The sequence below is a fragment of the Coregonus clupeaformis genome, chromosome 8, assembly GCF_020615455.1.
Source record: "Coregonus clupeaformis isolate EN_2021a chromosome 8, ASM2061545v1, whole genome shotgun sequence".
NCBI lineage: Eukaryota > Metazoa > Chordata > Actinopteri > Salmoniformes > Salmonidae > Coregonus > Coregonus clupeaformis.
Window position 1 is genome coordinate 61,080,023 of NC_059199.1, and position 16,217 is coordinate 61,096,239.

At 44.4% G+C, this 16,217-nt stretch overlaps 1 protein-coding gene across 30 annotated transcripts in view; it reads right to left on the reverse strand.

Annotated features, from left to right (window-relative positions):
- Positions 1–16,217, reverse strand: part of LOC121572264 (CLIP-associating protein 2) — a 98,132-nt gene that overhangs the window by 75,210 nt on the left and 6,705 nt on the right. For all 30 annotated transcript variants that reach the window (XM_041884246.2, XM_041884243.2, XM_041884260.2 and 27 more), the window contains exons 2-5: positions 13,371–13,449; positions 10,894–10,997; positions 10,127–10,218; positions 2,097–2,172 (exon numbers count right to left, since the gene is read on the reverse strand). In XM_041884246.2, the coding sequence (XP_041740180.1) occupies positions 2,097–2,172; positions 10,127–10,218; positions 10,894–10,997; positions 13,371–13,449 (351 nt within the window). The remainder of the gene's footprint in view (positions 1–2,096; positions 2,173–10,126; positions 10,219–10,893; positions 10,998–13,370; positions 13,450–16,217) is intronic.

The following is a 16,217-nucleotide window of genomic DNA, read 5'->3' on the forward strand; positions in this document are numbered from 1 at the left end:
CATTTTCAATAGGATTGAGGTCAGGGCTTTGTGATGGCCACTCCAATACCTTGACTTTGTTGTCCTTAAGCCATTTTGCCACAACTTTGGAAATATGCTTGGGGTCATTGTCCATTTGGAAGAACCATTTGCGACCAAGCTTTAACTTCCTGACTGATGTCTTGAGATGTTGCTTCAATATATCCACATCATTTTCCTTCCTCATGATGCCATCTATTTTGTGAAGTGCACCAGTCCCTCCTGCAGCAAAGCACCCCCACAGCATGATGCTGCCACCCCCGTGCTTCACGGTTGGGATGGTGTTCTTCGGCTTGCAAGCTTCCCGCTTTTTCCTACAAAACATAACGATGGTCATTATGGCCAAACAGTTTTTTTGTTTAATCAGACCAGAGGACATTTCTCCAAAAAGTACGATCTTTGTCCCCATGTGCAGTTGCAAACCGTAGTCTGGCTTTTTTATGACGGTTTTGGAGCAGTGGCTTCTTCCTTGCTGAACGGCCTTTCAGCTTATGTCGATATAGGACTTGTTTTACTGTGGATATAGATACTTTTGTACCTGTTTCCTCCAGCATCTTCACTAGGTCCTTTGCTGTTATTCTGGGATTGATTTGCACTTTTCGCACCAAAGTACGTTCATCTCTAGGAGACAGAACGCATCTCCTTCCTGAGCGGTATGACGGCTGTGTGGTCCCATGGTGTTTATACTTGCGTACTATTGTTTGTACAGATGAATGTGGTACCTTCAGGCATTTGGAAATTGCTCCCAAGGATGAACCAGGCTTGTGGAGGTCTACCATTTTTTTCTGAGGTCTTGGCAGATTTCTTTTGATTTTCCCATGATGTCAAGCAAAGAGGCACTGAGTTTGAAGGTAGGCCTTGAAATACATCCACAGGTACACCTCCAATTGACTAAAATTATGTCAATTAGCCTATCAGAAGCTTCTAAAGCCATGACATCATTTTCTGGAATTTTCCAAGCTGTTTAAAGGCACAGTCAACTTCGTGTATGTAAACTTCTGACCTACTAGAATTGTGATACAGTGAATTATAAGTGAAATAATCTGTCTGTAAACAATTGTTGGAAAAATTACTTGTGTCATGCACAAAGTAGATGTCCTAACCGACTTGCCAAAACTATAGTTTGTTAACAAGAAATTAGTGGAGTGGTTTTAGTTTTAATGACTCCAACCTAAGTGTATGTAAACTTCCGACTTCAACTGTACCATCCCACTTTCAGAATAGGGGGGGAGGGGGGCAATGTAGCCAATCTTTGGTTCTGAAATCACCATCACCCACTAATTATATTCCCTGGGGTTGTTCGGCATGCAAAATGACTTGTAGATCAATGACTGTCAACACAGTTACATGCAGTTGGGCACTGAAGGAGAGGACGCATCAGTTGTCACAAAATACAAGGTATTTCCGGAAGGTAGAAAGGAACACGAGCAACAACAAAAAAATGGTGAAAGCGCACACACACACACACACACACACACTAAACGCTCTGTCGTTGTGTGATGGGGTTGGGAACTCATGTTTCAGTGGTGAAACCAGGGTTCTCTCTCAACCAGCTATTTAACATGTTTCAGTGGTGAAACCAGCATTCTCTCTCACCAAGCTATTTAACAGTCTCCCATTGACTGTCTAATAACAGGGTAAAGGATTGGAATTAGAAACTCCAGCACAATGGAATTCCTGTATTGTTGAATACTCCACCATAGAAACACAATGAGTAGAACTTCATGTGCTCCACAATGTGTTTAATGGAACTCAAACTTATAACCAGGTCTATGTTACAGGGCTTTCTCTCCATGTTACATTAAACCTTTACTTCAGGGTTTACCAAGCCGGTACCTGGAGAGCTACAGTCCTGTAGGTTCACTCCAAACCACCTGATTCTAATAATTAGCTGGTTGACAAGCTGAATCAGGTTAGTTACAACTGGGGTTGGAGCAAAAACCTACAAGAGGTTAGCTTTCCAGGAACAGGGTTGGAGAGCCCTGCTCTGCATGTTTTTAATACAGGCAGGGACAGAGACTGGGGATAAAAAAGGGATTCAGGTTTGCATGCTCACACTCGCACACACGCTCTCTCACCTGTGGGTTCTGATCTCCAGTCAGAGTGCAGAGGTGGGGAACGATCTTACTGAGACTCAATGGCTGGGCACCATACCTGAGAGAGGGAAGGAGAGAGAGGGAAGGAGAGAGGGGGAGAGAGAGAGAGGGAGAGAGAGAGAGGGAAGGAGAGAGAGGGAAGGAGAGAGAGGGAAGGAGAGAGAGGGAAGGAGAGAGAGGGAAGGAGAGAGAGAGATAGAAAGAGGGGGATGGAGATGGGGGGGAGCGACAGGAAGAGCGAGATAGAGAGCGGGGGGAGAGAGAGATTGTATGAGTTTAGCAGTGTAACCCACCATTCTGTAACATTCATCAGCAGGCCATAGAGACACCTTTAGCTGCATAGCATGTAGCAGCTTAGCATTTAGCACAACAGTGCTGCTATTAGCAAGATGACGCTACAATCAGTGAGGCGATGCCAAAGGCTTTACAGCAGGGATGGGCATCTCCAGTCCTCATTGTGATCTTCAGTTTAGAATGCAATTAGTTTAAAAATCAGATGTGTTTGCTAGGGATGGGGGGGAAAAGTGTGACACCACTCCGACCCCCGAGGACTGGAGTTGCCCATCCCTGCTTTACAGCACTTCGAGCCTCTACATACTTAGTAAACTTTTCGTAAAAACACCGTCGTCTACATATATTACTCAAATGTAAAACGTGCTACGTCTCGACTGCTACATCCGGAGGTAGTGTATGGCACTCGCTCAACAGTTGCCCCCCTTGAAGCAGGGGCATTGTGAACACAATGGTCTCATTGAGCCAACACTCCTACAGTATAAACGGTAATAGCAAAGCAAATGTTTTTGAAACAGCTGAAATGTACAGACATTTTTCTAATATGTAAGACTTGTTTTTACTTGAAAATTGCAGTAAAACAGCCTGTTACATTCTGAAATTGACGCAGTAGCTGCACTGAGCCACGTAAAACTATGGAAGTCCATCCCCACCAAAAAATAAATAAATGGCAAATGTAGATCTTTCAAATAGGATATGTTTTTTCATTTGTACCATTGTGTGGTGATTTCAGAGGTGGCACCACAGGTACTAGAGTGGTGGTGGGGGGGGGGGGAATTGTTTTCCTGGGGCCCCAGAGTTTTTCCTGATCTGGTAGTAGGCTAACCTAACCAACTCCAGACGCCTAGTTGCAGGGAATGACTAATAAATCAGCTGTAAAAAAAAATAAAAATACTTTGATACGGGCTATTATGGGACCAGATTATTTTTCTAAAAATCAGGTCATTCACATTTTCTCAGAACACAAATAAATGGACCTATTTTAGGCTATAAATACATAGCTTAGTCCGGCCCACATGGGATCACAGCGCATTGGCTGCTCCAGGCTGGTTGTTAACGGCAGGCTACAGTTGATCAGACTGAAACACAGAGTCATTGTGCACGTTGACAAATCACGAGGCGTTTTATTTTACTGCTGGCAGGTATAGAAAAGTCCATATGAAACAGCTTGTCCTGGTGAATTCACTTATACCCACATTTTTCGCAATTTGCTTTTACCACATGTACTGATTTGCATAATATTGATAAAAATGAAGCCCGGTGTGTTGTAATGTTGTAAGGTAGACCTACTGTACTTTGTTATTAGTGTGAGAGGGTTAATTGTTCCGTTTTGATATGCTAACGTTATTTGATGAATACATGCGGTTATAGCAGCTCTGTGCTTTTGTCTTGAAGCTAAAATTTAATGAGTATAGCCTACAGATGAGAAAATTGTCTGCACATACATGCTTGTGAATTGTTGCATTATTCAAGAGTAATATGGTTTGGTTGCATTAATCAATAGTGTAATACGTTTTAGAAGAAAAGTTTGTCATTGCTGAATAGTTTGTGTTTACTGGCTTGTAGGGGCTACTGTGATACTTACGGTAATTTGAGTTGAGGACCAAGAATGTCGCGTCACCAGCCACAGCGAACGGTAAGGCAAGGATGTAATGTGAATTTAAAATTTTGAATTCTCTTTTGCCACCACGCTCCTCAGACTCTTCTTCATACAGTGCCTTCAGAAAGGATTCACACCCCTTGACTTTCTACATTTAGTTGTTTTACAGCCTGAATTTAAAATCGATTAAATTGAGATTACTTTTGTCACTGGCCTACACGAATCAAATGTTATTTGCCACATGCGCCGAATACAACAGGTGTAGACATTACAGTGAAATGCTTACTTACAAGCCCTTAACCAACAACGCAGTTTTTTAAAGAAAAAAGTAAAATAAAATAAAAGTGTTAAGTCACAAAAATAAAAGCAAACAACTAAAGAGTAGCAGTAAAATAAAATAACAGTAAGGAGGCTATATATACAGGGGGGTACCGGTACAGAGTCAGTGTGCGGGGGCACCGGCTAGTTGAGGTAACTGAGGTAATATGTACATGTCGGTAGAGTTAAAGTGACTATGCATAAATAATAAATAAGTAGCAGCAGCGTAAAAGATGGGGATGGGGGGGCAGCGCAAATAGTCCGGGTAGCCATGATTAGCTATTCAGGAGTCTTATGGCTTGGGGGTAGAAGCTGTTGAGAAGCCTTTTGGACCACACAATACACCATAATGTCAAAGTGGAATTATGTTTAGCGAAATGTTAACAAATTAAAAGCTGAAATGTCTTGAGTCAATAAGTATTCAACCCCTTTGTTATGGCAAGCCTAAAGTTCAGGAGTCAAAATGTGCTTAACAAGTCACATAATAAGTTGCATGGACTCACTGTGTGCAATAGTAGTGTTTAACATGATTTTTGAATGACTACCTCATCTCTGTACCCCACACATAAAATATCAGTAAGGTCCTTCAGTCGAGCAGTGAATTTCTAACACATATTCAACCACAAAGACCAGGGAGGTTTTCCAATGCCGCGCAAAGAAGGGCACCTATTGGTAGATGGGTAAAAATTAAAAAAGCAGACATTGAATATCCCTTTGAGATGGTGAAGTTATTAATTACACTTTGGATGGTGTGTCAATACACCCCAGTCAATACAAAGATACAGGCCTCCTTCCTATTCAGAGCCATATCCCTGTAATGCTTAGAAGATCTTATGTCAAGTGTTATTGAAGTGTTGTGGTTGCAGGTTCACTTGGCACATATAAAGCCTTTTCTTTTGGGGTGTTTATATAGGCCACCAAGTGCTAACGGTCAGTATCTAAATAATGTGTGTGAAATCCTTGATAGTGTAGGTGATGTAAACAGAGAGGTCTACTTTCTTGGGGACCTGAATATTGACTGGTTTTCATCAAACTGTCCGCTCGAGAGGAAGCTGCTCACTGTAACAAGTGCCTGTAATCTGGTTCAGGTTATTAAATCAACCTACCAGGGTGTTTACAAACACTACAGGAATGAGATCATCCACATGTATCGATCACATTTCTACTAATACTTTGTTCTAAAGCTGTATTTGAAAGGCCAACAACGAACAGTGAGCCATCGTACTCATGCATAAAAAAAAAAAACTTAGAATAAAAGAAAAGCATTGCGAGTTTGAATTTCGTGAAGTTAGTGTGGGAGAGGTGGGAAAATTATTGTAATCTATCAATAATGACCAACCTCTTGGCATTGACAACTTAGATGGAAAGCTACTGAGGACGGTAGCTGAATCTATTGCCACTCCTATTTGTCATATCTTTAATCTGAGCCTAGAGGAAAGTCTTTGTCCTCAGGCCTGGAGGGAAGCCAACGTCATTCAGCTACGCAAGAGTGGTAAAGCGGCCTTTACTGGTTCTAACAGCAGACCTATCAGCTTGCTGCAAGCTCTTAGCAAACTGTTGGGAATTTTTTTTTTGACCAAATACAATGCTATTTCTCTGTAAACAAATTAACAACAGACTTACAGCATGCTTATAGAGAAGGGCACTCAACATGTACTGCACTGACACAAATGACTGATGATTGGTTGAAATAAATTAAGAAGAAGAAGATTGTGGGAGCTGTACTGTTAGATTTCAGTGCAGCCTTTGATATTATTGACCATATTTGACCTGAATAGTTTGTGTGTATGTTTATTTTTATTTTATTTCACCTTTATTTAACCAGGTAAGCCAGTTGAGAACAAGTTCTCATTTACAACTGCGACCTGGCCAAGATAAAGCAAAGCAGTGCGATAAAAACAACACAGAGTTACATATGGGGTAAAAAAACATAAAGTCAAAAAATACAACAGAATATATATATACAGTGTGTGCAAATGTAGCAAGTTATGGAGGTAAGGCAATAAATTGGCTATAGTGCAAAATAATTACAATTAGTTTTCACACTGGAATGATAAGATGTGCAAGAGATGATGTGCAAATAGAGATACTGGGGTGCAAAAGAGCAAAATAAATAACAATATAGGGATGAGGTAGTTGGGCGGGCTAATTTCAGATGGGCTGTGTACAGGTGCAGTGATCGGTAAGGTGCTCTGACAACTGATGCTTAAAGTTAGTGAGGGAGATAAGTGTCTCCAGCTTCAGAGATTTTTGCAATTCGTTCCAGTCATTGGCAGCAGAGAACTGGAAGGAATGGCGGCCAAAGGAGGTGTTGGCTTTGGGGATGACCAGTGAGATATACCTGCTGGAGCGCAGACTACGGGTGGGTGCTGCTATGGTGACCAATGAGCTAAGATAAGGCAGGGATTTGCCTAGCAGTGATTTATAGATGGCCTGGAGCCAGTGGGTTTGACAACGAACATGTAGTGAGGACCAGCCAACAAGAGCGTACAGGTCACAGTGGTGGGTAGTGTATGGGGCTTTGGTGACAAAACGGATGGCACTGTGATAGACTACATCCAGTTTGCTGAGTAGAGTGTTGGAGGCTATTTTGTAAATGACATCGCCGAAGTCAAGAATCGGTAGGATAGTCAGTTTTACGAGGGCATGTTTGGCAGCATGAGTGAAGGAGGCTTTGTTGCGAAATAGGAAGCCGATTCTAGATTTAACTTTGGATTGGAGATTCTTAATGTGAGTCTGGAAGGAGAGTTTACAGTCTAACCAGACACCTAGGTATTTGTAGTTGTCCACATACTCTAGGTCAGACCCGTCGAGAGTATTGATTCTAGTCGGGTGGGCGGGTGCCAGCAGCGTTCGATTGAAGAGCATGCATTTAGTTTTACTAGTGTTTAAGAGCAGTTGGAGGCTACTGAAGGAGTGTTGTATGGCATTGAAGCTCGTTTGGAGGTTTGTTAACACAGTGTCCAATGAAGGGCCGGATGTATAGAAAATGGTGTCGTCTGCGTAGAGGTGGATCTGAGAGTCACCAGCAGCAAGAGCGACATCATTGATATACACAGAGAAAAGAGTCGGCCCAAGAATTGAACCCTGTTGCACCCCCATAGAGACTCCCATAGGTCCAGACAACAGGCCCTCCGATTTGACACATTGAACTCTATCTGAGAAGTAGTTGGTGAACCAGGCGAGGCAGTCATTTGAGAAACCAAGGCTATTTAGTCTGCCAATAAGAATGCGGTGGTTGACAGAGTCGAAAGCCTTGGCCAGGTCGATGAAGACGGCTGCACAGTACTGTCTATTATCGATCGCGGTTATAATATCGTTTAGGACCTTGAGCGTGGCTGAAGTGCACCCATGACCAGCTCGGAAACCGGATTGCATAGCGGAGAAGGTACGGTGGGATTCGAAATGGTCGGTGATCTGTTTGTTAACTTGGCTTTCAAATACTTTCGAAAGTATGTATTGATATGTAGGCTGCATGTGCCTTTTTTAAATGTATGTAGTTCTGTCCTTGAGCTGTTCTTGTCTATTAATGTTCTGTATTATGTCAGGTTTCATGTTTTGTGTGGAACCCAGGAAGAGTAGCTGCTGCTTTCGCAACAGCTAATGGGGATCCTAATAAAATACCATATACCTAATTCAGTTGCCGGAGAGGAAGGAAACCGCTCAGGCATTTCACCATGAGGCCAATGGAGAACAGTTACAGAGTTCAACGGCTGTTGTGATAGGAGAAAACTGAGGATGGATCAACAACATTGTAGTTACTCCACAATACTAACCTAATTGACAGAGTGAAAAGAAGGAAGCTTGTACAGAATCTATGTATCCTGTTTGCAACAAGGCACTAAAGTAAAACTGCAAGAAATGTGGCAAAGCAATTCACTTTTTGTCCTGAATACAAAGTGTTATATTTGGGGCAAATCCAACAACACATTACTGAGTACCACTCTCCATATTTTCAAGCATAGCGGTGGCTACATCATGTTATGGGTATGCTTGTAATCGTTAAGGACTGGGGAGTTTCAGGATTTAAAAAAAGAAACGGAATGGAGCTAAGCATGGACAAAATCATAGAGGAAAACCTGGTTCAGTCTGCTTTCCACAGACACTGGGTGCTGAATTCACCTTTCAACAGGACAATAACCTAAAACACAAGGCCAAATCTACACTGGATTCAGCACCCAGTGTCTGTGGAAAGCAGACTGAACATGTTTTCACTTTGTCATTATGGGGTATTGTGTGTAGATGGGTGAGAAAAATGTTTTATTCAATCCATTGTGAATTCAGGCTGTAACAACAACATGTGGAATAAGTCAAGGGGTATAAATACTTTCTGAAGGCACAGTGTGAAATTGATCACTTTAGTCAGTCCTTACACCAGTCCACACTAAATGTGTGGAGGACTGTACAAGTGGACAGATTATTGGGACTCAGAGTAGGTTGCTATAGAGCAAGGTAGGTTGCTATAGAGCAGGGTAGGTTGCTATAGAGCAAGGTAGGTTGCTATAGAGCAAGGTAGGTTGCTATAGAGCAAGGTAGGTTGCTATAGAGCAAGGTAGGTTGCTATAGAGCAAGGTAGGTTGCTATAGAGCAGGGTAGGTTGCTATAGAGCAGGGTAGGTTGCTATAGAGCAGGGTAGGTTGCTATAGAGCAGGGTAGGTTGCTATAGAGCAGGGTAGGTTGCTATAGAGCAGGGTAGGTTGCTATAGAGCAGGGTAGGTATTTATAGAGCAGGGATCATCAACTAGATTTAGTCGAATGCCGATTCTTCTTGAGCAGATGGTGAGGTGGCCGGAATGTAACTACAAATAATTTGTAGACTGCAAATTGACCACAAGAAGCACAAATAGATATCATGACTGAAACAGAATAATTTCAAACCTTGTTTACATTTGTATATGATCAGGTGTCTCTCTATTATGCGTGGGAATACTTTGGAACAGATTTCCTAAATTAAAATCACTTGGAGCTGATTTGCTGGTATTACAGTCCTTTATGTCCAACAAGAAAAAATTAAAAATTTGTTTTTTTTTCTCTCAGAAAACTCGAGGGCCAAATAAAATGACCCGCGCGCCACCATTTCTGACCTATAGTGACTCACGGACATAGGTAACATTTACATTTTAGTCATTTAGCAGACGCTCTTATCCAGAGCGACTTACAGGAGCAATTAGGGTTAAGTGCCTTGCTTAAGGGCACATCGATAGATTTTTCACCTAGTCGGCTCGGGATTAGAACCAGCGACCTTTCGTTTACTGGCACAACGCTCTTACCCACTAAGCTACCTGCCGCCAAGAGGATTCCTTCTAGAGAGAGAGAGGGGGTGTGTGTGTCAGAGTTGTATAGAGATGGCAACCTTGTATCTGTCCCGTTAAATCAAATCAAATTTTATTGGCCACATGCGCCGAATACAACAGGTGCAGACATTACAGTGAAATGCTTACTTACAGCCCTTAACCAACAGTGCATTTATTTTTAACAAAAAAGTAAAAATAAAACAACAAAAAAAGTGTTGAGAAAAAAAGAGCAGAAGTTAAATAAAATAACAGTAGGGAGACTATATATACAGGGGGGTACCGGTGCAGAGTCAATGCGCGGGGGCACCGGCTAGTTGAGGCTTGTCTGAGCGCACTGGCAGCGCCATTGGGCACTAGAGTCCTCTATAGAACTCTATGGTGTGTCCATCCCACTCTCAAAACCATATGATTATGTTCCATGTAAGCAGCAGCATGGGGAATCAGCGGTCTCACTCTTCCTCTCCGTACGACCTATGGAAGTGATTGATGGTGAAAGAGGAAGTACTCACATGTTGAGGGTGGCGCAGAGAACCAGACACACCCCCTCTCTGCTGCGGAGGTTCTTATGTTTAAAACCAGGAAGCAACCTCTCCCACACATACTACAGATTGAGAGACACAGAGAGAGAGAGAAATAGATGGTTAATACTGACGGAGTCTGTGGGAGGCAAACTGCAGGGGGCTCAGCAGATTACTGCTTATAAAGGAGGTTACAGTCTGTGGTGTGTGTGTCTCACAGTAGTCATTTGCAGTTCAGGTTATGTCCAGAAGAGGGAGCTGCTATCCTGATATTGTCTGTGTTAATCTAGTCAACGGTGGTGAATGATGTATTATTGATAGAATAAGAGCGTGAGGCTGGGGTTTGGATGCTCTCTCTGAGGTGAGCCGAGGTGACCTTCTCACAGTTCTATTCCTCCACTCCCCTACCCAGCAGGCAAAGATGGGGGAAAATATCCTCACTGACATTACTACAGCCAGTTTGTTGTCATCTGGTTATAATGTAATCTGGCTGCAACGACGTCATCTCAAACCAGTTCTGTCGGCAGATCTATAAAGGAGAAGCAGCGGTTGCAGTCCTCCAGGTCTGAGATGTCATGTAATACTCCTGGACTACAGGAAGAGGCAGGGAAAGGGTGGGTCTGTCACACCATGGGTGAGGCAGTGTGTGTGTGCGCGCGCGTGTTTGTTTATGTGAGAGTATGACGTACGTGCCATGCGTGTGTGTGGTGTGCGTGTGCGTGTGCGTGTGTGTGTGTGTGGTGTGTGTGTGGTCTCACCATAGGCGATGCGGTCACTTCCATACAGCGGAGGATGAGATTCTGACTTTGGTCTCGGACCTGGTCCTTACTGTCCCCCAACCTGTCCACTAAGGCTGGGACCACTGGAGGGGAGGATGGGACACACACACACAAATGTCATATTTAAAAACTTGACTTGGATCCATAATGAAACACTGTGTACACTGTGTTACTAGACTTCATTAGACGGTGGGTCTCTATGGGTCTATGGGTCCAATGTCCCTGTAGAGTTCACACAGATGTCTGGTAGCAGACAGAAGACAGAAGAATCAGAATTTGGAGCAGACAGAATTCAGTTCTTCCTTAAAAGGCACCAGTTTCTCTGCTACGGTTTTAAGTAATCCTCCGATTTCCCCTTCGAACCTCACACACACACACACACCCCGAGGAAGGTTGCAGTAGGATGACATCACCCTGTCACTCCCCTACTGATGTTGTCTGGGAGGAATGCCTGTGTGCGTGTGCGCGTGCGTGCGTGTGCGTGTGGTGGGTTGTTGCTACCACAACAGCTGGTTTCCTAGGCAACAAGGACACTATGGGGTCCAACACACAGTGACAGGGAGCATTGTTGCAGAGACACACATCATCATCTGATGTTAGCATCAAACAAGACCCAGAAGATGCCACAGCGATGCCAAAACGTTGGTGGTTTCTACCCAATAAATGACTGGGAGTTTATACAGAGTGTGCGACTCTCTTTATTTGTTTTTATAGCTTACAGTTTTCTTCCCCTTTAGTCAGCACCTCTACACGAAATAATGTTCTCTGGGCGTGCGCCAGCTCATGCTTTTAATTAGAGCATCAAAACACACAGACATGTGAATGTGTGAGGTCATTGTGGTGTTCCCCGTGGTTTTATTTTCATTTTAGCTCTTTAAAAAAACTGAGGAAACTGCTGTTTCACTTCCTCTGAATACTGGACACACCCTCCCGCAGAACAAGATGGCCTCAGAAAATCATCAACAAGAGACGGGAGAGAAGAACGCAGAACCACACCACACACAGCGAGTGAGGAGAGAGTCAGTTCTGTGTAGATCAAGAAAGACACTCATTAAATCACTATGATCTTCTCCCCCGACAGAGAAACGATAGGGCTTGTTTAGAGGATATTTTTGCAAAGAATTCCAAAAAGAGATAGACTAAACTTTTCCATGCGGACATGGCACACAGGTGACGGAGTGGAGTGGAGAGTTTTCAGACAGTTGGGTTCAGGCGATGTCACAGGCTGTTTGTTTCCCCTTTGGAGTCTGACAGCCGGTCTCCTCCTAGAGCTGTACTGTAGGGTGGTGTGTGTGTGTGTGTGTGTGTGTGTGTGTGTGTGTGTGTGTGTGTGTGTGTGTGTGTGTCAAGGGCCAGCCTGGGTGAATATGACAACTGGTGACACCTGCAGCAGTAGTCTGACAGGACAGTTACACAAGTACAACACACCAAAGGCAGACAGGAGCAGCCAATGAGGGTCATACGGGGACGTGGTTAGGGGGTTAGATGGGGTGGTCCTACAGTAAGCCAGTGGTTAGGGGGTTAGATGGGGTGGTCCTACAGTAAGCCAGTGGTTAGGGGGTTAGATGGGTTGGTCCTACAGTAAGCCAGTGGTTAGGGGGTTAGATGGGGTGGTCCTACAGTAAGCCAGTGGTTAGGGGGTTAGATGGGGTGGTCCTACAGTAAGCCAGTGGTTAGGGGGTTAGATGGGGTGGTCCTACAGTAAGCCAGTGGTTAGGGGGTTAGATGGGGTGGTCCTACAGTAAGCCAGTGGTTAGGGGGTTAGATGGGGTGGTCCTACAGTAAGCCAGTGGTTAGGGGGTTAGATGGGGTGGTCCTACAGTAAGCCAGTGGTTAGGGGGTTAGATGGGGTGGTCCTACAGTAAGCCAGAGGTTAGGGGGTAACATGGGGTGGTCCTACAGTAAGCCAGTGGTTAGGGGGTTAGATGGGGTGGTCCTACAGTAAGCCAGTGGTTAGATGGGGTGGTCCTACAGTAAGCCAGTGGTTAGATGGGGTGGTCCTACAGTAAGCCAGTGGTTAGGGGGTTAGATGGGGTGGTCCTACAGTAAGCCAGTGGTTAGGGGGTTAGATGGGGTGGTCCTACAGTAAGCCAGTGGTTAGGGGGTTAGATGGGGTGGTCCTACAGTAAGCCAGTGGTTAGGGGGTTACATGGGGTGGTCCTACAGTAAGCCAGAGGTTAGGGGGTTAGATGGGGTGGTCCTACAGTAAGCCAGTGGTTAGGGGGTTAGATGGGGTGGTCCTACAGTAAGCCAGTGGTTAGATGGGGTGGTCCTACAGTAAGCCAGTGGTTAGGGGGTTAGATGGGGTGGTCCTACAGTAAGCCAGTGGTTAGGGGGTTAGATGGGGTGGTCCTACAGTAAGCCAGTGGTTAGGGGGTTACATGGGGTGGTCCTACAGTAAGCCTATTTGCAGTCTAAATATAGAAGAGAGAGAGAGAGAGGAGTACGTAGCTCACCTGTCCCCAGGTATCCTCTAAAGTGTTCCCCCAGACGATCGACGAACGCCCCGGCAATGTCTATCCCCAACAATGCCACCTATAAGGCAGAGAGAAGAGAGAAACACAATACTAGGTCACACACACACGCCAACCCTCAACACACAGACAGTAGCAAAGTTACAGAGTTCTGTGAAGCTTAGTTGTTTTCCTGTGTGTGTGTGAGATTAGGATCTGATCTCATGCGGAGGGAGCTTTGCGTCTGGAATGATTGTGTTGGCAGACCATGATGAAAGCAGAACATTCCAGAGAAGATCTGTAAAAATTGTTCTCTCTGTCCCAGAGAGAGATCCTGACTGCTGTTATTCCCCATTTTAGTCAGAGAGAGAGAGAGACAGAGAGAGAGACAGAGAGAGAGACAGAGAGAGAGACAGAGACAGAGACAGAGACAGAGAGAGAGAGAGACAGAGAGAGAGAGAGACAGAGAGAGCGAGAGACAGAGAGAGCGAGAGACAGAGAGAGAGAGACAGAGAGAGAGAGAGACAGAGAGAGAGAGAGAGACAGAGAGAGAGAGACAGAGAGAGAGCGAGAGACAGAGAGAGAGAGACAGAGAGAGAGAGAGACAGAGAGAGAGCGAGACAGACAGAGAGAGAGAGACAGAGAGAGAGCGAGACAGACAGAGAGAGAGAGACAGAGAGAGAGCGAGACAGACAGAGAGAGAGACAGAGTTCTGTTGTATGCCTTAGATCATGCTCTTGTGGAGTATTGATACCAAAGGCATCATGACTAGGGCTGTGCTGATCATTGGATTTTGGACGACGGTCATTTACCAGCCAAATGAGCGCGGTTTTGCACACTAACTCTTGCATAGTTCGTTTTGTTTCGGTATGTTGCATTGAAAGTGGCTAATATTGCGTTGATTCAAATCACAATTGCCACAGTAAAGGGAAACATTGATAGTGTTAACTAACGGGGAAAACTAGAGAAAGTTGAGTGAAGTTAAATCTCATGCTTCTTTGCGCGGGCTGATATTTCTTCTGCGCAGCAGTCCCGGGGGGATTGGTTATGACAGTTATTTTATTTTTATAAACAGACTTCATCCATAACTGTCGGTTACACTGTAATTGTGCCATCCTTAGTCATGACATCATAGATTGGACCAAGTCCAGAGGTCTGAGGAGGAGAACAGAGAGGAAAGGAGAGAAGATGGCTGCTTCCAGGACGAATGACATAACGAGAGCGCGAGAGAGAGCGAGAGAGAGAGCGAGGCAAGGCGAAGAGAGAAATTAAGAAAACAGAAGCCAGAAGAGAGAGGGAATGGAGGACAGAAGAGGGGTAAGGGGGGATACTGGAGCAGACTTTCCACGACTAGAGGGAGGAGGGGAGGGGAGGACCATATGTCCACTCAGGTATTCTCAGGCCCCTCTGATACTAATACCCTAGAAACAAACACACATCGACTGTCAGCCATGTCGTCTAGCTAAGAGGGACCTTGCAAAAACATGAGAAAAAGATGACTTGGCATCTTTACCTAAACTGCCTGGTCAGTCCATCCATCCATTCAAACTGCCTGGTCAACTGTCAGTCCATCCATCCATCCATCCATCCATTCAAACTGCCTGGTCAACTGTCAGTCCATCCATCCATCCATCCATCCATTCAAACTGCCTGGTCAACTGTCAGTCCATCCATCCATCCATCCGTCCATCCATCCATTCAAACTGCCTGGTCAACTGTCAGTCCATCCATCCATCCATCCATCCATCCATCCAAACTGCCTGGTCAACTGTCAGTCCATCCATCCATCCTAACCAGAGGAAGGGGATTGGACCATGTTAGACACCTGAAGACTTGCTTGCCAAGCTATCTAAGGCTATAACTCAGTGGGGTAGGTTTAGTAAAAGCGCAGACAGCTCTAAAAACATTCAGAGAACGCAGAAAAGGCATTCTGCAATATTAAAGTGGCTGCCGTGGAGAGTGCGTGTGTGTTTCTGTGTGGTGCACGTGGACTGGGCGTACTGCTATGGTGAATCTCTGCTGCAATGAGAGAGGGAGCGAGCGAGAGAGGCTAGTGGCCAATCGGGATGGCATTGACATAGGAGAGGAGCCATTCCTATCACATGTGAAGGCACAGTAAGTTTATTGTATTTCTTGTCAACAAGTGTCAGGTTATGATGGTTCATTGTGGTGAACACCTGCCGTATGAGCTTGTCATCAGGTGTGGTTGCATCCTCCCCAATAGGGCTGTGACGGTTTTGGAATTTGAGGTTACGGTAATTGGCTAGGCGGGGGAGGTCACAATTCTGTTTGTTCAGTTGTTTATATGGATATGCTTCTTAATAAAAACCTTGAAAACAAGCCATTACACAGTGTTATTATTATCGTGGCATTAGGATTGTTCATGTTATTACTTATAAATCTTAAAATCAACAAATGCCAGGTTAGAGAGGTTCGGTCGCATTTTCGTATTGACAACATTAACTGAGTCAAAATAAAAGATATGCCTACCTTGTCTTAGTCTGATGGCTTTTCCGCATGTAAAAATGTTTTCATACAGATCCTATTTCGACGCACAAAACCATTCAGACGAAGTACAATGGGTTTTTCTCCCACTTTCCCTGAAATATTCACATAACTTCAAAAACCCTGCTGCTGCGGTCATTCGATGGCAGTGACATTGACATCAAGAGAGGATGCCGTAATGAAATAACTAATATAGCCTAAGCTATGGAAAAACAGGTATTTCACAAGATTAAAATCATGACCGGCGCGTTTGATTCTTATTAAAAAGAGATAGTCCAGACAGGCTGCTTTAGGAAACTTTCTGAACGGACATATAGACAGAATCAGCAAATTCACAAAAAACAC